Source organism: Lacerta agilis, chromosome 8 (genome assembly GCF_009819535.1).
Source record: "Lacerta agilis isolate rLacAgi1 chromosome 8, rLacAgi1.pri, whole genome shotgun sequence".
Classification (NCBI taxonomy): domain Eukaryota; kingdom Metazoa; phylum Chordata; class Lepidosauria; order Squamata; family Lacertidae; genus Lacerta; species Lacerta agilis.
The window spans coordinates 6964245-6985163 of NC_046319.1; the positions used below are offsets into that span (position 1 = coordinate 6964245).

The 20919-nt window shown below is 47.7% G+C and overlaps 1 protein-coding gene across 1 annotated transcript; it reads left to right on the top strand.

The window, feature by feature from the left end:
- Positions 1-734: 734 nt before the first annotated feature.
- Positions 735-20198, top strand: CCDC63 (coiled-coil domain containing 63). The gene is made up of 10 exons (XM_033156814.1): positions 735-886; positions 1777-1966; positions 3992-4111; positions 6036-6217; positions 6508-6689; positions 8595-8812; positions 11618-11692; positions 14262-14454; positions 17038-17235; positions 20059-20198. The coding sequence occupies exons 1-10, from the start codon at positions 783-785 to the stop codon at positions 20196-20198; spliced, it is 1602 nt and encodes a 533-aa protein (XP_033012705.1). The 5' UTR covers positions 735-782.
- The last annotated feature ends 721 nt before the right edge of the window (positions 20199-20919 follow it).

Sequence of the window (20919 nt, forward strand, 5' to 3'; positions counted from 1 at the left end):
GGGGGGGGGAACACACTTGTGGGATTCCCAATAAGGTAGGGCACCTGCTATGCCTCAGCCTCATCAAATGACTTTTGCTGGTGGGAAATATATAGCAGGGGTGGCCAACTCCCAAGAGACTGTGATCTACTTACAGAGTTAAAAACTGGCAGTGATCTACCTCCTTTTGGGGGGTTCAGGTCAAAGTTGTTGAGTTTTTTCAGGGAGGAGGTGAAATGTTAAGCTTTTTTTAGGGGGGGCACAGTTATTCAGCTTCTCCGGGGGGGGGGGGAGCCAATGATCTACCAGTGATCTACTGCAGATGTCCAGTGATCTACCGGTAGATCACAATCTACCTGTTGGACATGCCTGATATATAGGAACCACAAGAAGGGAGGTTGAGCCTTTTGAGTTTAAAACAGGCACCACTCCAGTGTGGTGTAGTGGTTAATAGAGGTAGACTCGTAATCTGGTGAACCGGGTTCGCGTCTCCGCTCCTCCACAGGCAGCTGCTGGGTGACCTTGGGCTAGTCACACTTCTTTGAAGTCTCTCAGCCCCACTCACCTCACAGAGTGTTTGTTGTGGGGGAGGAAGGGAAAGGAGAATGTGAGCCGCTTTGAGACTCCTTCGGGTAGTGATAAAGCGGGATAACAAATCCAAACTCTTCTTCTTCTTCTTCTTCTTCTTCTTCTTCTTCTTCTTCTTTTTCTCTTCCCTCCTGATCTGCCCTGATCCGCAGCGCCGGAAACAATCCCGCTCTAGGAGCGAGAGCTCTGACTACACTGAGAAGGAGAAAGAGGTGATGGCAGAGATCGAGCTAAGGAAGCTGCAGCAACAGTTTCGGATCATGGTGGAGAATAGGAAGTCTTTTGGGATCAAGACTCAACGGCAGTTGTTCCAGCAGGAGTAAGTAGGGCAGAGTTTTCTGGGGGGGACGGGGACATGAAGGGACGGTCACAGGGACCAGAGGTGGGGGAGCTCAGGCACAGGGGCCAAATGCGACCCCGGGTCTCCCTGTTTGGCCTTTGGAACTATCCCCAGGAGTATAGCCTTTGCTTTTCAAAGGCAAAGGTGCCAAATCCGTTTTTTTTTTTTTGCCCCTGACCCCCACCTGTCCTGGCTCCCATCTGATGAAGGACGTGGACTTAAATCACGGTTTCCTCCAGAAGCTTTAACGATCACTGCAGATGCGCCATTGACAAAAAATAAAAATAAAAATCTCTCCTACAGAAAAACTACGGAAACGTTAAGAAGGCGTTTGAAACAAATCATAAAGAAAAAGCAATCTCAACACAGTGCTGGCTTGTTTCCCCCGACAACTCCTTGGGAACTGAAGCCTCCCTCTTTCACCATAGTGTGCATTCCTTAACCATCATTCTGCACCCATTCTGTTTGGGGCTGAAGGAAGGTCCGTGGTACATATTGCCACCTTGACTCAGATCAGTATGACCAGCCCCAGACCCCTTTTCCGGACCAGACTCCCTCTTTCGGATGCCCACTGGCATGAAGATGATAGGTTCCAGCGTCCAGTATTTGAGGCGCACTGTTCCTGTCCATGGAGGCTCTGCTTTTGTTCCTTGATGGCCGTTGGCTGCCACTTTTTATGGATCCACCAACCCCATCTCCTTTTAAAGCCATGTGGGTGAACCCCACCCCCCCTTGCACACGTGTCCCGTTGTGCGGAGAAGTATCACCAAACGCACAGCTCGGCTGCGAGCCTCCATCGGTGCGTCTTGCGCAGTGTTCGATGTAAGGATGGATGCACACTCTTAACCCCTTCCCCTCCTCTGCCGCAGGAGGCAAATCCACGCCTTGAAACAAGAGCACGACGAGATCAATTTACTTCTGAGTATCACCAAGTCGCCTCGGAACCTTTTCATCGACGACCGAAACTGCATGGAGCTTAAATTCCTTTTGCAGACCAAAGACGAGTATGACGCCCTCATCAGAGCCACCAAGGCCTTGATCTCTGAACTGGATGACAAGGTGCATTGTGGGAAATGTCGGGAGGGGTGTGAAGTCTGGTGCACACACCAGTGCTGTCAAGTATCCCGTTTTCCCCAGGATTCTCCCTTATTTCAAGCAGTTTCCCGCTGCTCTCCCTTATTTTTTATTTCCCTTAAATTTCCCGTTTTTAATGGAAGCAGCTCCTCCCCTGCTGGCCAGGGACTGGGTGGGAAGATCTCGCCTACTTGGAGAGAAAAGCCTCAGCCCTCAAAGCAAGTGGGAGCCGTTTCCCGCGCTTACAGGGGGGTGTATTCCTCCCCCTGCATCAGCCCCTATCCGTTGCCGCCGAGCCCCTCAGCCGGCCAATAGGCTTAGCTGGTGAGCGGAGCCTGGCTGCCTTTGAGCAGCTTCTGCTTCCTGTCCTGTTTTGATGGGATCAGACAAGAAGACGATGGGGCTCCATCGCGCGGAGCACACGGCTGCCCTCCTCTTTGCTCCGCTCCGAGCCCGAGCCCGCTTGGAGTTTACATTGCTGCTCCGCCCACCACTGACATGTGACTGTCCCCGGGATAGGTGAGACTGCTGATCGGCTTGTGTTTTTGGCTTTCTAGTTTGCTGCAAGCAGAAAGCCTAGAGTCGTAGAATCATAGGATTGTCGAGCTGTAAGGGACCACAAGGGCCATCTAGTCCTACCCCCTGCAATGCACAAATCTCTTGCGCAACGCGGGGCTTGAACCCTCAACCCTGACAGTCTCATGCTCTACCAACTTAGCTACCCCTCCCTGTTTAGTGTTTGCTTAATTCTGATATTTGTGCTGCTGTTACAGGCATAGAATATAGGGGCGCGGGTGGCGCTGTGGTCTAAACCACAGAGCCTAGGGCTTGCCGATCAGAAGGTCGGCGGTTCGAATCCCCGCGACTGGGTGAGCTCCCATGGTTTAGACCCTGCTCCTGCCAACCTAGCAGTTTGAAAGCATGTCAAATTGCAAGTAGATAAATAGGTACCACTCCGGCGGGAAGGTAAACGGCGTTTCCGTGTGCTGCTCTGGTTTGCCAGAAGTGGTTTAGTCTTGCTGGCCACATGACCTGGAAGCTGTATGCCGGCTCCCTTGGACAGTAAACCGAGATGAGCGCTGCAACCCCAGAGTCATCCGTGACTGGACCTAATGGTCAGGGGTCCCTTTACCTTTACAGGCATAGAATGGACCTTAGGCAGAAACAAAAAAATCTCTTTGTAGAGTTAAAAAGCAACGGGAGTCATAGGTCAGTGGAAGAGCATCTGCCTTGCATTTTAATGCTGCTGCCAGTCAGTGTACGCACTACTGAGGCCAATGTCCAACCATGAGGACTAGAATCTTACTTTATTTTTAAGGGGAAGATCATAGCTCAAAGGTGGAGCCTATGCTTTGCTTGGAAAAGGGCCCAGGTTCAAACTCCAGGTATGGCAGAGAAAGGCGCCTGTCAAGAACTCTGGACAGCTGTTGCCAGTCAGCGTTGGCAATACCCAGGTTTAACCCCTGGCCTCCCCAGTTAGACCTGATCCAAAACCCTAGATAGCTGCTCCCAGTCAGTGTACACAGTACTAAGACCAATGCTCTCACATGGGATAAGACAGTTTCCTGTCTACCTCTTTAATTCAGCCCTTTATTCAAAAGCATGAGGACTAGAACCTTACTAAATTTGTTGGGGGAAGGTTCGTACCTCAGGAGCATGCATTGCTTGCAAAAGGTGCCAGGTTCACTTTCCTGCATCTCCAGGTATGACTGGGAAAGGCTTTTGCCTGAAACTCCGAAGAGCTGCTGTCAGTCAGCATAGTCCAAAAAGGGGGGGCTGGAGCCCCCCCAAGACATTGCTGGACTCCAACTCCCATTTAAAAAAACAGATCGGAACAGCAGCAGCAACATTTCACATGTCTAAACAGAAATAGACTTGTCTAAACAGAAATGTTGGGGGGGAAGGCACCAAAAAGTGGATTTCTATGGGGTGAAGTGACCTCGCGGGTAAAGTGGTCCCAATCTGCTCATATAAAAGTCTTGATGGATCTCTTTATGTCTTTTGTTTCAGATAACGGAACTGGAGAACAAGATTAAGAAACAGAAAATGCTTGTGATCAAAATGAGGCAGGAGTATGACGGCAGGTGGCTGCAGAAGCAGGTCCAGCTCTTGGACAACCGACTCAACCACGTGAGCTGTGGGCCCCCCCCCTACCCCCACCTCCGCTGGTCCAGGACCCCCTCCTGAGTCCCACACCTTCTGCCTCTGCTGAGAACCAGAGTCTGCCTCCTCGGGGAGGTGGCAATGAAATAATCTCACTCCCTGCGAAAAACAAACATTATAAACCCAGTTAAAAGCAGCATGAACTATTTATATTCTGCTCCCAAGCTTCAGGGGAGCATCCTGCAACACACACACACACCCAACACACACACACACACACACACACCCCACACACACACAAGAGAGAGGGACCAGCAGACTTGGGGGATCCCAACTTTTGTAAAAGGACCCATTTATTTATTTTTAAGGGGGGGCATCCCAAGGAGGAGAAAATGTTGCACAATACCCCCAGAAGATCTCAATGGCACAGGATGCTGAGAGTGGGGAGAAAAACTGACAACTGGGTGGGAGGGATGGGGAACTTCAGACCCAGTGGTCAAATGTGGCCCTCCAGGGTCCTCTCTGGCCCTCATGTCTCTCCCCAAGCCACACCCCCTCTCTGCAGGCCACAACCCTCGCTACCTCTGGTTCACATCTTCCTGGAGTATTTTTTTTTAATGAGATAAATGATATAATAGATATTCCCCTGCAGTGTACATTGTAGATATAATAGATATTCCCCTGCAGTGTACTTTTAATTATTACAATACTTTTCATACATCAAAACCATACAGTAAATTACATCACATTGTAATTTCTTCCTTACCCAAATTTCTTTCTTTATCCCACCACCACAATCCCCTCCCCGCACCCCTCTGACTTCCCTCCGTCACCAATTTGACTTCCACAAAAAAAAAAACACGTTGTAAACTTACTCTTGCATTCCAGGTTTCCCTTTACATTAATTTATATATTGACTCACCTAATTCATTTCTAAATTTCCTGTCTTATTTACTTCATATCTCTTAATCAAGGCATGGTAGTATATTAGTTTTTGAGCAATATTTTACCATGTAATCCTCATAGGATTTCCATTCATCTTTTAACTTTTGTTTGGCTTGATTTCTTATTGCGGCCGTTCCTGGAGTACTTTTGACTGCCTGGGATGTGCCCTCGAATTCCAGCCAAAGTAAACATATTAAAAAACAAAAAACAAAAAATCCTTCCAGTAGCACCTTAGAGACCAACTAAGTTTGTTTTTGATATGAGCTTTCTTGTGCATACACACTTCTTCAGATACACTGAAACAGAAGTCACCAGACCCTTATATATAGTGATACATACATACATACATACATACATACATATATATATATATATATATATATATATATATAATCACTATATATATGTATGTGTGTGTACACACACACACACACACACACACACAAGATATATATATATATATCTCACTATATATAAGGACAGATCCTGAAGTTGAGGCTCCAATACTTTGGCCACCTCATGAGAAGAGAAGACTCCCTGGAAAAGACCCTGATGTTGGGAAAGATGGAGGGCACAAGGAGAAGGGGACGACAGAGGATGAGATGGTTGGACAAAGCAACTAGCATGAGTTTGGCCAAACTGTGGGAGGCAGTGGAGGATAGGGGGTGCCTGGCGTGCTCTGGTGGTCCATGGGGTCACGAAGAGTCGGACACGACTGAACGACTGAACATCAACAAATATATAAGGGTCTGGTGACTTCTGTTTCAGTGTATCTGAAGAAGTGTGCATGCACATGAAAGCTCATACCAAGAACAAACTTAGTTGGTCTCTAAGGTGCTATTGGAAGGAATTTTTTTATTTTTTATTTTGTTTTGACTATGGCAGACCAACACGGATACCTACCTGTATAAAAAACAACACCCGATGGTGTTCAGCACCTCTTTGTAGGAAGAAGGTTTTGCAGTTTAGGACTGTGCGGGACCCTTCCTAATTTTGCTCCTTCCAGGTCACGGTTTATTTTGACACCGTCCTGACCACCAATGCCAAACTCCGCGAGGAGATAGAGAACCTCCAGTGCCAGAAGTCTGTCTTCGATACCATCTACTCCCGGCTTCACAAACAGCTAGAGCAGCAGAGGAAGACGATGGACTTGTCTATTGAGCAGTCGATGCAAGCCTACGAGCAAAGGTGAGAGCAGCCGGTCCCAGGTTCAAATCCTGTCAGCCCCTCTGGGAAGGGCTGTGATCCGCCCCCCCCACCAGAAACACTGTAGAGATGCTACCAGTCATGTAGACAACACTGAACCAGATGGGTCAGTAGTGTGACTGTAAAAGGCAGCATCCCTCGTGTTCCTGTCCTATTTCTGAACATGAATTTTCCTGTATTGCATGGGGGCTGGACTAGATGACCCTTGGGGACCCCTTCCAACTCTATGATTTTATGATTTACTCTTCACCACCACTTCTGCCTGCTTCTAGGGTGGAGGCCCTTGCCAGGATCTCCGCGATGAAGGAGCGGCGCTGCAAGGACATTGCGCAGTTCAACATTGAGTTTCGGGAGCTGGAGCGGATTTACAACCATGAGACCAAGCTAAAGGCCTTCATGCTTATCAAACTGGTGGACCGCTCTGAATTTGAGGAGCAGGCCAAAAAGGAAGAAGGTACCACGCGTTCATGTCAGCATGCGGAAGGAACCATCTTTTTGCTAGGTCCTTCAAAGACCCAGGACACAAGTCCATGACCCAAATTCCCACCCAAAAATTGAGCGTTCTTATATATGTGCATGGGACGCGGGTGGCGCTGTGGGTTAAACCACAGAGCCTAGGGCTTGCCGATCAGAAGGTCGGCGGTTCGAATCCCCGCGACGGGGTGAGCTCCCGTTGTTTGGTCCCTGCTCCTGCCAACCTAGCAGTTTGAAAGCACGTCAAAGTGCAAGTAGATAACTAGGTACCGCTTCAGCGGGAAGGTAAACGGTGTTTCCATGCGCTGCTCTGGTTCGCCAGAAGCGGCTTAGTCATGCTGGCCACATGGCCTGGAAAAGCTGTCGGCTCCCTGGTTTATATACTTGTGTATACACCTGGTTTATATACTTGTGTTTACCTTGTACATTTATAAACATTTACTTTATATCTTAGAATTCTTACAACAATATGCTTTAAATTTATGCTTTAAAGTTATGATTTAAAGTCCGCTGAAGATACTCCTGTATTTAAGAAAAGAATCGATTTCAAAGTTTGTGCTGTTAGGGTCTGTTGTTTTGTACATTTTAACCAGTTGCTCAGCCTTTGGGCCGCTGGCAGCTGAATGTGTGAAGCAGAACACACTTGCTGCTGGAAGCTAGAGGACAGATCCTGTGGGCGGAATTTAGTCACTGTGCAGTCACGAAACTGGCTCATATCCCGGCCTGCTTGGTTGCTTGACACCGCAGCTTCCATGACTTTTAATTTCAGCTCTTTATTGCTGCCTTTAGTGGGTTGAGCAACTGATGTTTTTTCCATGAGGGTTGTGAGTCCGTGGGAGCGAGTTAGCCGGCTTGATGCCCAAGTCTCCTGCAATTCTTGGGGTCCTGGATCCAGCAGGGGTCAAAATCAAATGGAGGATTCTGCTGTTGATTAAGCCAGGCAAAAGGCATAAGAACCACCTAAGTATGCTCCTTTGTATAACGAAGGAAGTAGCTTTGTGCCGGAGGGCAAATGGGTGGGCCCCCTCCTTCACCTGGAAGGTGAGAAAGACCAAGACAAAGAGTGTGTGTGATCTGAGCCAACAAAGGCAGAAGCCAGAGAGTGAGAGCCATGCTTGATTTCTGTATGAATCCAGGGCTGTGGCTATGGGAGAAGCAGGACCTTCTTGGGGTGTTAATGCTATGAACCCCTCTAGCATAGGCTCAGGTTGTGTATACGTGTAAATAAACCATCTATCACCATACTCTCTGCTGTCCCACATTCTGCAAGGAAATACGAACCTGTCAGGAGTGAGCCAGCTCCAAGCAAAGGTTTGCAGTCAACCACAGAAAGCAGCCAGGAACAGGGAGACTTAGGTGTTAGGCAGGGGAGGGCCGGCAGCTGCAGACTGCAGCTTTTCCTGACCTTGACAGGTGAGCTGATAAGGCAGTAGCTGAGAGCAGGCTAGAACACAGCCAAAGCTCGCAGGAAGCACAAAAAGGCGCGAACAGTCTCACGGTCAGCCTTTCAGACCAGGGAGAGAGAGGGTGGAGTTGATCCACTCAGTCCGAAGAGTCGGTGAATGGGAAGGCTGTTAGACAGGAAGCAAAACAAGAGACATAAGAGTCGTAGGTTCAATATCTTCTGTAGATCCCGGAAGGAATCTTCAGAAGGGTCATCTTGAGTAATGATGCCAGAGGCTTTGTTAGAGCCATCTGGAGTTATCTGTTCGTCTTGGCAATAAATCCTCCTTTTTAATTATCTGCACTTGCTGTGTTACCAACCTGGGAACCTGGATTCCTGACAGAACCCTGGGTAAGTGGAACCCCCTGGAGCCTTGCACCCCTCGGAGAATGAGGTGGCAAGAGACAATTTAATGAACCCTCCCCCTTGAATCCCTTCCAGCTCTCAAGGCCAAGAAGCGAGCCAAGAGCAAGGGGGAGAGCTTTGAGAGTTACGAGGTTGCCTACATGCGACTGCTGAAGCTGACGGAAAACGGGGACATTGACCTGCTGGTGGAGGAATTCATTGAGAAGGAGGAGAAGAACTTTGCCTACTTCAGCTATGTCACCGAGCTGAACAATGACATGGAGAGGCTGCAGAAGCGGATCGAAGACATCCAGGTCTCCTCTCCGCCCTCCCCCCCCCCTTCCTTGCCCCTCACTTGTCCCTGGTCTTCTGGCCCTGGCTCCCCAGGCTGGGCTCTGGGCTGCTGATCCTGCTGCAAGTGGGCTGTGTTTTGAACGAGCAGTCATGACTCCTGGATGGAAATAGCTTGGCCGTAGTTGTCCATGCCCTGGTAACCACACAGTGCTGCAATGCCCTTGGCCTGGATCTGGAGGCTGCAGCTGGCGCAGAACGTGGCAGTCAAACGCCCGCCGGCATGCAACACATTGCTTGGGGGATCTGCCACCGGCTGCCGGTTTGCTACCAGGCCACATTCAAGGTGCTGGTACTGCCGTCTAAGGCCCTGCGCAGCTCAGAACCAGGTTGCTTAAGAGACGGCCTTCATCCTTGCACTTCCCAGAAGCAGTCAAGGACATTTTTGTTCCAACAGGTTTTCCCAGCTGGATAAATGGGTCTACAAGTCTCCACTTGTTAGGGTTTTCGTTTTGCTTTAAGCCAGTGTTTCCCAGAACTTGGGTCGCCAGTTGTTTTTGGACTACAACTCCCATTATCCCTAGGGCAGCAGGTCAGGGATAATGGGAGTTGTAGTCTAAAAACAGCTGGAGACCTACCGTATTTTTCGCTCCATAAGACGCACTTTTTTCCTCCTAAAAAGTAAGGGAAAATGTTTGTGCATCTTACGGAGCAAATGTATGGTCCCTGGAGCCGAATTGCCTAGGGGCCAAAAGCAGATTGTGCTCTTTTTTTACAAAGAGAGAAGGGGGTGTTGAAAGGAAGCCGCTGAACAGCTGTTCAGCAAGTGATGGGGAGAGAGATAAGGCCCCCTTGCCCAGGCCTCCATTGTTGAATGCAGAGGGAGGCTGTTTGTTTCCCCAGCGACATGTGACTGGCTGATTAGATTATCTGTCTGGAAACTGTAGAAATGGCTGTAGGACTAGAAGCTGCAGAACTGTGAGTTGGACCCCATAAAAACGGGGCTTTTCCTCTTTGCAAAAAAAAGCTGCACCACTTTCAGCTGATCCTCAAAAAATCAGGGCTTTTCCCTTTGCAAAAAAAGCTGCACCATTTTGAGCTGATGCTCAAAAAAACAGGGCTTTCCCCCTTTCCTCCTCTAAAAACTAGGTGCGCCTTATGTTCAGGTGCATCTTATGGAGCGAAAAATACGGTAAATTGGGGAAACAATGTTTTAAATGTACTTTTTTGTGTTTTTAACTATTTTATGTGTAAATTGCCTTGGGATGGTGGGTTGGGAGGTGATTGACAAATTACTTGCAGCAGCAGCAGCAATAATAATAATAATAATAATAATAATAATAATAATAATAATAAATTATAATAAAGAATGTGTGTGACAGAAAGAGAAGCATTTCAGTAGCTAAAATTGTCTCATTGCTGCCACCATGTAGCCAATGAAGAGACTGCAAGATGGCTAATATGGTGGAGATTGTTTTTTTGCTATGTGCATCTCCTGCAGACAGATCACATCCCAGTTTTTCTTTTTCAGCACATGTTCCACCTTATTTCTTTTTTAAAATTTAACCCATTCACATTACATGAGATTATATTTTAATTGATCAATTTTATTCACACAAATACAAATTAGACCAAACTCTTAAATTTTAATTATCAATTACTAGTAATGTTTAAAATATTGCAGTTAAGTTATCAAATAATCTTCTTAAAGATCTTTTCCCCTGCTCCTCTGCTCTAATATTTCCTCACTCTCCCGTCTCTTCCTCTATGCTGTCTCCTCTTTCTTCCTCCCCTTGTATTTTTAATGTGTGATATTTTAATGTATTTGATTTTTGTTGGAAGCCGCCCAGAGTGGCTGGGGAAATCCAGCCAGATGGGTGGGGTACAAATAATAAATATTATTATTATTATTATTATTATTATTATTACTAGTTAAACCTCTCCTCCACCACCACCAACTACTCTTTTGGTTGGGAGTGCGACCAAACCACACGATGTACACTCTGAAAATGCTTTCACCAACACCCACCCACAAACCCTAGAATGCATGTCAGATTCCTTCTAAAAAGGAGCCTGCAACATTGACAGCTACGGGAACAAAAACAGAATTCTCTGATTAATCCATCCATTAAAATATTTTATCTTGTTATTTCCATTTGCTTATACATATTCATTCGAAGGATGGAAGGGAAAAATAAAACAAACAAATAAATAAAAACTATAAGCATGCAGAGGAGTAAAATATTTTATTCTGATTAATCACAGCTATGCTATATTATCATTAATACCCATGGAAATTAATGGACCTACAGTCCTTAATAATTATACAGCCTAGGCAGGGGGCACCAACTCTTTTGGGCCCCTGCGTGCAACAGAAGGTTTCTTCTTTCAAGACTAGCATTGCCCTCAGGTGGCACTTAATTCCAATTTTCCTTCACCTATTAATTTTCACATTTTATGTGATCTTTCAGACAAAGTAAGATCGAGGACTCAGCTATACAGCTGCAAATAAAACGTGTGTTGTAAGGTGCATTATACAAATGTGACACTAGGTGGCGATGGTGAGCTGCGGCAAATTCAATATATTTTTCAAAACGTTTTCTTAAGAAAGCACTGTTTTTAATATGTGCCTAGATTCCACCCTACTTCTGGAAATCTAGCACGGCTGGAATGTAGCCTACAGGATAAAGGGAGGGGCTACATATTTTGCTCCACCCACTTTTGCCCCCGGAAACATACCAAGGAGAAAATACGGCCCTCGCAATTTTTGGGGGGAAAGGTTGCCCACTCTCTGCCTGAGCCCCTTTGTGCACTTCTGTGTTCTGTAGAATGAAATCAGCAAGCTGAAATCTGAGCACAAGAAGGCGGAAGAAATCGTTCACGGCAACATGAAAGAATTAGAGGTAAATGGGGAACATCTACATGCGGGGCTGACCTGGGGGGGTCCCGTCGCTGTGGGGAAAGGCTGCAACATTTGGGACTTTCGAGTCCCCTAGCTCAGAGGCAGCATGTCACGGGTTCAATCCCTAGTGGCATCTCCCGGTAGGGGTTGAGAGCTGCTGCCAGTCAGCACAGGCAGTGCCAGATTTACGTATAAGCTAAACAAGCTTATATTATTGGGACGCGGGTGGCGCTGTGGTCTAAACCACTGAGCCTAGGGCTTGCTGATCAGAAGGTCGGCGGTTCGAATCCCCGCAACGGGGTGAGCTCCCGTTGTTCAGTCCCAGCTCCTGCCAACCTAGCAGTTCGAAAGCATGTCAAAGTGCAAGTAGATAAATAGGTACCACTCTGGCGGGAAGGTAAATGGCGTTTCCGTGCACTGCTCTGGTTCACCAGAAGCGGCTTATTCATGCTGGCCACATGACCCGGAAGCTGTCTGCAGACAAATGCCGGCTCCCTTGGCCAGTAAAGCGAGATGAGCACTGCTGCCCCAGAGTCGTTCACGACTGGACTTAACTGTCAGGGGTCCTTTACCTTTTGAAACAAGCTATAGCCATAGCTGTCAACTTTTCCCTTTTCTTGTGAGGAATCCTATTCGGAATAAGGAAAAAGTTGACTGCTATGGCTATAGCTTAGGGCCCCACTCTCTTGGGGGCCCCCAAAAAAAATATAAAGGGGAAAAAATCTGGATGTACATTTCCAAAATAGAAGATAAAAGCAAATAAAATAAAACCTACATACAGCAACAAAGTTTTGTGGTGTGTAGGCTCCTATGATGTAAGTAATGGGCCCCACCTGCTTGCCTGCTTCCTCAAATATCACTGGTTTGCTCCTTTCTATATATAGGGTGCCTACATTCTGCATGGACTGGTTGCATGGCAGCATGTACAAATGACTTTAGATACCTGTTAGATCCATAAATTACCATATAGCATATATTCAACACAGAAAGCGACAATTGGTTGTTGACAAAGGACAGCTGGACGTATAAAGGGTCCCATTACCTTCAGTGTTCTTGAAGCTACCAACATGAGTTTGACCAAACTGCGGGAGGCAGTGGAAGACAGGAGTGCCTGGCGTGCTCTGGTCCATGGGGTCACGAAGAGTCGGACACGACTAAACGACTAAACAACAACAATTACCTTCAGTAGCTTAGGGCCTCACCAAACCTAAATCCAGCCCTGAGCACAGGCAAGACTGAACTACCGGTAGATGGACCCAATAGTCTGACTCAGTTTAAAGTCAGTTTCTTGTGTTTCTAGTTTAGGGGAAAGGTAAGAGGGGACATGATAGACTTCATAACATTTTGCCTGGCATAACATTTTCCCTCTCTCATAAACACTAGAACTTTTGGATGACTTGGAGAAGATTTATAACCTATATTTAAGACCATTGTAAACAGATAAAATGGTTAATAGGACTGGAATATCACTTGTAGTTTAATGGTGAATTCTGGACACAATGGAGATTTAAAAGATTTGGATCATCATAAAAGATGCAGGGAGAAATGATTAACAACAGCACCCACAAAGGGGAGGAGGGAAGTCCGGGAGATTCCTTGGAATCTTGTTTTCATGATCTGCGTTCAATATATGGCTGTGAGATTTTAAGCTGAAAAACCAAATAAGTAAATTTATTCTTTTTAAAAAAGAACTTGTGGATGTCCAATAAAGCTGAATGTTGGAAGTTTCCGGGCAGACAAAACAAAAGCACTTCTGTGTGCTGTGCATGATTAAATTATGGTGCTCACTCCTTGCACGGGAGACAGCTAGGGCCACCATCAACTCGGTTGACTTTAAAAGGGGATTGGACAAATTCATGTCTATCAGTGGCTACCAGCTGTGATGGCTCTGCTCTGCCTCCAAAATCAGAGGCAGAAATGCTTCTGGAAGCCGGTTGCTGGCAACTTCAGGGGCAGGGAAAGTGTGGTTGCATTCAGATCCTGCTTGTGGGTTTCTTACAGGCATCTTGCCGGCCCCCTGTGAGAACAGGATGTTGTGCTAGAATCTGGCCATTGGCCTGATGTGGCGCTTCTGGTGTTGTTGGATTCCCCGCTCCCATTGGCTGCAGTTTGCATGGCCAGTGCTATGGAGTGATGGAAGCTGGAGTACCCACGACCTCTGGGGAGCACCACGTCGGCGACTCCTAGAATCATAGAATCATAGAGTTGGAAGAGACCACAAGGGCCATCCAGTCCAACCCCCTGCCAAGCAGGAAACACCACCAAAGCATTCCTGACAGATGGCTGTCAAGCCTCCGCTTAAAGACCTCCAAAGAAGGAGACTCCACCACACTCCTTGGCAGCAAATTCCACTGTCAAACAGCTCTCACTGTCAGGAAGTTCTTCCTAATGTTTAGGTGGAATCTTCTTTCTCGTAGTTTGAATCCATTGCTCCGGTGTCCGCTTCTCCGGAGCAGCAGAAAGCAACCTTTCTCCCTCCTCTATATGACATCCTTTGATATATTTGAACGTGGCTATCCCTGCTGCGCCCAATCGCAGCTAGCCCTGACCACCTCTCCTTTGGCCCGCAGGAAAAGCTGCAGAAGACCACGGAAGATGCCAACCTGTACGAGTACAAGTTTAAAGAGAGCAGCAAGATCCTGGACCAGCTGAAGCAGGCGGTGGACTTCCTGTTCAAGCAAACCGGCTGCGATGCCACCAAGATCAGGGAGCACCTGGGCGAGACGGGGGAGATCACAGATCAGAACCTGATGCAGTATTTCAGTGAGTGACGGGGCCCTAGACCGGGCCCATCTCTTGGGTTGCTTCTGCAGTGGACCCAGATGCACACCAGACACCAAAAAGCACCACGGGGCTGGCAACACCCCTGCAGGGTCTCAGGCAGAGGATCTTTCCCTGGAGATGCCGCTGGGATTTGAACCTGGGCCTGCCTGCCTGCAAGGGAGGCACTCTGCCGCTGAGCTATGCCCATATCCCTGGAAATCTCCATTAGGCAAGAACGTTCCACATTTTTTGGAATCCATTGCCCAGTAGCTCCAGCAGCCAGCATGGCCCGTGGCTGGGGATGATGGGAGTTTTAGTCTAGCAAGATGTTTGAAGCTCTCTGCCTTGCTTGGGGAGCAAGGAGCTCTCTGCATGCTGTTTCTGGAGGTCCCAGGATGCTCTCGCAAGATCTTGCGGGGCTGTCGGGAACATCCCAGACCTGGCACTCGGAGAGGGCCTTGCTTCCCGGGTAAGGTGGAGAGCTTAAAAGGGTTTTTTTGGACCCATCCCAAAAAGAGCTTTTAAGCTCTCTGCCTTGCTTGAATTTAACTTGTGGGATTTCAGCCCGCTGCCTTCAAGCAGCCTGGTTGAAATGGCACAAGCTAAATGTGTGTTAAGTTAAATGCATGTTAAGTAATCTTACAGTTACCGTATTGGCCTCACTTCCCCCCCAAATTCCGACCGCGAAAAGGTAAAAGTGCGGCTTATATTTGCGACCTTACGGTATGCAGCCAGGAGCAGCGAAGAAGGGAGCAGCTTATATTCAGGTATTTTTTCTCTCCCCCCCTCCAATTTTAAATGTGTGGCTTATATTCGGGTGCGGCTTATATTCGGGCCAATACGGTATAATCATAATAGTGGATGCATTGCAAGAAGCAATGGCAAGAAGCAATGCAGATCTGCTTTTTCCTGTGCACAAAATGATTTGCGGGCGACTTCAGCCGTGTTTTCTGTGAAGTTCCGTTGTACAAAACGGAGCTTGCATGCCATTCTCTTGAAACTGAAGCAACTTGTGATTTTCAGTGCTCCTTCATGCTTAGCTTTGGGAAGGACAGCGGCTAAAAAGACCCCCTTGCATGCAGATTCTGTAGCTCCAGGACACTGGTGATTGTGGAAACTGTGGAATGTGATCCATGAGAAGCAGTCAAGTACAACATTCCTTGTAATGCTAGAGAAGACATGCGAGGGAATGTTTGGTCCAGCCAGTCGAAGCTTCCTGTTCCTCCTGGCTGGAGCATCGTTCCTTTTGCATGTGACCTAATCTGTCCTGGTAACAAAAGGACGAGTCATGCAGCACCCTCACCCCCCCCCCTTTTCACTTCCTTCTTCATTTGACCAGCTTTTAGCTAGGACTGCTCTGCTAGCTCTCAGCTAGCAGTCTCAGAAAAAATACAAAACCGTGTATATCACTGGAACAATTGCATAAATATGAAACCAAACTGACAATATCATAATGCAAAGGGCATTTATAAATATTTCATCAGAGGCAAACCTATATATGCTTTAAATCATCAAAGTGCTAGTACAAAGTGCAATTACAAAGTGCAAAAATACAAAGTGCCATATAATGTTCAATATAATGATGAAGATGGTATAGCAAATGTCTATCAGACGCGTAGGTCCATGCTCACAATGTTGGGGAAGGTTATTCAGAATCCCTCCAACATGTGTGTGTTCTCCCGACGGGTGGCTAGCTTCAAACTTCCTTGTATCTGAAGAAGTGTGCATGCACACGAAAGCTCATACCAGGAACAAACTCAGTTGGTCTCTAAGGTGCTACTAGAAAGAATTTTCGATTTTGTTTTGACTATGGCAGACCAACACGGCTACCCACCTGTAATTCAAACTTCCTGTTTCACCAACGGTTTCTTCAAGGTCTGGACTTTTCTTTGGTAACAACAATACAAACCATCAACTTCACTACAGATATAAATTATTATACAATATTATACAATAAAAATTCAATTATACAATAAAAAATCATGTACTCACCATCAAATCAGAACAAAGAAAGAAAACATAACTCAGCTATTCACAGTGCCTCAGACTCCCATCCTTCCAATACAGCTAATGAGGACTCAAAGTATCTCCAAGTTAAATACTTGCAGGCAGGCTAACATTTAAAGGAACAGATTAACATTTAAGATTAGCAGTAGCACTGGGATCATTCCCCCATATGGGGTAGATTCACATGTACATATTTGTAACTAAGTCTGCCTTCAGGGACCCAACTGTGAACTGATGTGAGTAAACTTTTTTACTGACTTTGAATTAGATTGTCGTGTCTTTATTATTTTAAGAGGGAATTTACCAGGAACGTACAATTCAATCTGAGACAGATTGAATTGCATAATAGTGAGAGGCTCACACGAGCCTGCAACCTGTGCATGTAAAAAGGGGGAATGTAACTCTGCTACGTTAAGGAACATGCTAGCACAGGTTAGGAAGGATATTAATAAGCAATATATCCTCTCCTGCTACCCTGAACATTCACACAGAAACAGCAAGGGGTCTTTGACCCCCGGTGACCTCCAGCCAATACGCCACTGCTCCTGAACTGCGCCACTTGTCTCCTCCCTGCAGGCATCGTGGAGAAGAAAAGCAACGACCTCTTGCTGATTGAAGCTTTCCTACGTTACAAGGAGCTGGAGGGGGAGCTGGACTCGGTCCCCATGCTGAACCCCTTTTTGGGCGGCTCCGCCTTCCTGAAGAAACTGGAGGCCATTAAGATCACGCCGCCTTCTCTCAGCGTCGATCCCTTCGCGGAGACAGTGGAGCCCTGTAAGTAACTGAGGCTCTGATGCAGAGGACGGTGAGGCAAAACGTTTCTAGGTGCTCTCAATATATGCAGCAGGTCTGCAGCCAGGGGTGAAACGAGGCTTTATTTCACCTGGATCGAAGACCCAGTTTGGTACCACCACCACCCCACACATTTGGGTACACACACACACACACACACACACACACACACACACACACAGCGAGAGAGAGAGAGAGAGAGAGAGAGAGGCTGGCAGCCTCAATCGTGCCCCTCTGGAGGCTTCACTTGGGGCAAAAAACCTGGCTAGGTCCCTCCATAGCTACGACTCTGCCTACAGCTTACATGTGATTTACTTGTGCAATTGCAGCTCTGCAGGGGGTGGGGTGGGAAAACAAACAACAACAACGATTGTTTTGGGGGGATAGGGGGCGGGTGGGTGTGGGGGACTCCCTGGCCTTGAATGGGGTAACTGTGCCCCTGAAGGACCAGGTGCGCAGCCTGGGAGTCATTTTGGACTCACAGCTGTCCATGGAGGCACAGATTAATTCTGTGTCCAGGGCGGCTGTCTACCAGCTCCATCTGGTACACAGGCTGAGACCCTACCTGCCCGCAGACTGTCTCGCCAGAGTGGTACATGCTGTGGTTATCTCCCGCTTGGACTACTGCAATGCGCTCTATGTGGGGCTACCTTTGAAGGTGACCCGGAAACTGCAATTAATCCAGAATGCGGCAGCTAGACTGGTGACTGGGAGTGGCCGCCGGGACCTGAGAGATCTTCATTGGCTCCCAGTACGTTTCCGAGCACAATTCAAAGTGTTGGTGCTGACCTTTAAAGCCCTAAACGGCCTCAGTCCTGTATACCTGAAGGAGCGTCTCCACCCCCATCATTCAGCCCGGACACTGAGATCCAGCGCCGAGGGCCTTCTGTCGGTTCCCTCACTGCGAGAAGCAGAACTACAGGGAACCAGGCAGAGGGCCTTCTCGGTAGTGGCGCCTGCCCTGTGGAACGCCCTCCCATCAGAAGTCAAGGGAATAAACAGCTACCTGACATTCAGAAAAAACCTGAAGGCAGCCCTGTTTAGGGAAGTTTTTAAACTGTGATATTTTAAATGTATTTTAATGTTTGATGGAAGCCGCCCAGAGTGGCTGGGGAGACCCAGTCAGATGGGCGGGGTACAAATAAATTATTATTATTATTATTATTATTATTATTATTATTATTATTATTATTATTATTATTATTATCGATAATAATAATTTATTATTTATACCCCGCCCACCTGGCTGGGTTTCCCCAGCCACTCTGGGTGGCTCCCAACAGAATATTAAAAATAGAATCAAACATTTAAAACTTCCCTAAACAGGGCTGCCTTCAGTTGTCTTCTAAAAGTCAGGTAGTTGTTTATTTCCTTGACATCTGATGGGAGGGTGTTCCACAGGGCGGGTGCCGCCACCAAGAAAGCCCTCTGCCTGGTTCCCTGTAACCTCACTTCTCGCAGGGAGGGAAGTGCCAGAAGGCCCTCGGAGCTGGACCTCAGTGTCCGGGCTGAACGATGGGGGTGGAGATGCACCACTCTGGTGAGACAGTCTGCAGGCAGGTAGGGTCTCAGCTGGCATGCCAAATGGAGCTGGTAGACAGCTGCCCTGGATACAGAATTAACGTGCGCCTCCATGGAAGCTGTGAGTCCAAAAAGACTCCCAGGCTGCGCACCTGGTCCTTCAGGGGCACAGTTACCCCATTCAGGACCAGGGAGTCCTCCACACCCACCCGCTACCTGTCCCCCCAAAACAGTACCCTGTCTTGTCAGGATTCAACCGCAATCTGTTAGCCGCCATCCATCCTCCAACTGGCTCCAGACACTCACACAGGACCTTCACTGCCTTCACTGATTCTGATTTGAAAGAGAAGTAGAGCTGGGTATCATCCGCATACTGATGAACACCCAGCCCAAACCCCCTGATGATCTCTCCCAGAGGCTGCATATAGATGTTGAAAAGCATGGGGGAGAGGATGGAACCCTGAGGCACCCCACAAGTGAGAGCCCAGGGGCCTCAACACTCATCCTCCATCGCCACTTTCTGGACACGGCCCAGGAGGAAGGAGCAGAACCACTGTTTAACAGTGTGCCCAGCTCCCAGCTCCTCTAGATGGTCTGGAAGGATGTTAAGGAAGGCCACTGAGAGATCCAGCAGAACCAGGAAACAGCTTTCACCTTTGTCCTTAGCCCGCCGGAGATCATCGACCAGTGCAACCAAGCAAAGAAATGCTTGGTGGGGGGAGAAGGGACAGTGGGAAGGGGCCACCCAAGATCTCATGTGGCCGTCCCAGAACCCCATGAGCAAGGAGGAGGGCTTACAAAGCTCTTTCCTTGCTGGGGTTTCCCGTCACTCAAAGAGTTTTTAAGCCCTCCAGTTTGTTTACTGGGCTCTGGGAGGTTCGTGTGACATCCCGCAGCCTTCCAGAAGCCTTGTGTGGCCATCCCAGAATCTGGTAAGGTAGGGATAGTCTCCATGGACAGGGACTGATGCTGCTGAACACCAGAACATCTCCTGTTGCCACCAGTCCCTTTTAGCAAAGGGGGAACTGAAATGCAAGCTAAGAGGTTGCCCAACCAGCAGATCGTTTCCTGATCTTTCCCTAATAGTTTTCCATGGAAGACCCAAGTTTATGATGAGCTGAGCAAGGGAACGAAGGGTCTTACTGGTCATCTGAAGCAACCTTGAGCCTGGGCGGAGGGTGGGGAGGAGCAGGTGGCCAAGCTCAAATTAAAGCTGTAATTAAAAACCAAGCCTAATATTGCGGGTTCCACCCCTAATCTGAAACCCCTTGAATTTCCCAACAGTGGAGGGTCCTCTGGACCACAGCACCCTGCGGGCAATGATCTTGGCGAACCTGGAGGGGGAGAAAGAGAAATCGGTTAAGAGCTCGGCGGACAGACTGGAGGCCAGCCGAGAAAAGAAGAAGTACTCCACCGTACCCTAAGAGGAGGCAGGCAGGCACCCCGGCCAGGAAGCCTAGGGATTCTCAGCCCAGTTCCATAGACTACATATGTATATATACCAGTATATATATATATTTTTTAAAAAATACAAAATGGGATGGAGTCCCAAAATGGACTCTCTTTTGTTTAACATAAAAGGTTATTAATAAAGGACACGATTTGCCTTTTGCATTTCTACAGTCTCTGCAATGTTCTAAGCTTTGGAATGTTTTACTTTAAAAAAAAATGTATTGTCCAGTATTTCTCTCCATCCATCTACTGGCTGAGTATGGTGGTGGACATCTGTCTGCTTCTGTTTGCAGCATAGGGGCAGGACCACATGTGCACCCACACATTTCTTTAAAGCGGTTTAAAAAAAAAATCCTTTACACAAAGTCTGCTTTAAGGAAGATGTGCTGCCGCACATTTGAGTGAACTCAGCAGCCGGAGGGGCGGGAGAGTTTCCCCCTCTAGAAATACGTGAACAGAGTTGTCCACCTTGACCTTGATATGCCTGCAATGCACATTGATTTTTCTTTCTTTTTAATGCTTGGCTTTTGCACAACCAGGAGATTGGCTGGGTCCATTATAGCCAGGGGAAACCCAGGCATCTATCCGAGCATCTCTTTGTTCTTTCCAATGACAGTAGTAAAGCTAGGAGGACCAGGATGGGGCTGGGCTAGACAAAGGGAAGATCCTGGCAGCACTCAGAGGGGAAATGTA

Excerpts from the sequence above, each read along its gene's own strand:
- CCDC63 (XM_033156814.1), top strand. The coding sequence starts at position 783 with ATGGCAGAGATCGAGCTAAGGAAGCTGCAGCAACAGTTTCGGATCATG. Across the intron at positions 1,967-3,991 it reads TCTCTGAACTGGATGACAAG|ATAACGGAACTGGAGAACAA; the intron begins GTGCATTGTGGG and ends CTTTTGTTTCAG. Across the intron at positions 8,813-11,617 it reads AGCGGATCGAAGACATCCAG|AATGAAATCAGCAAGCTGAA; the intron begins GTCTCCTCTCCG and ends TGTGTTCTGTAG.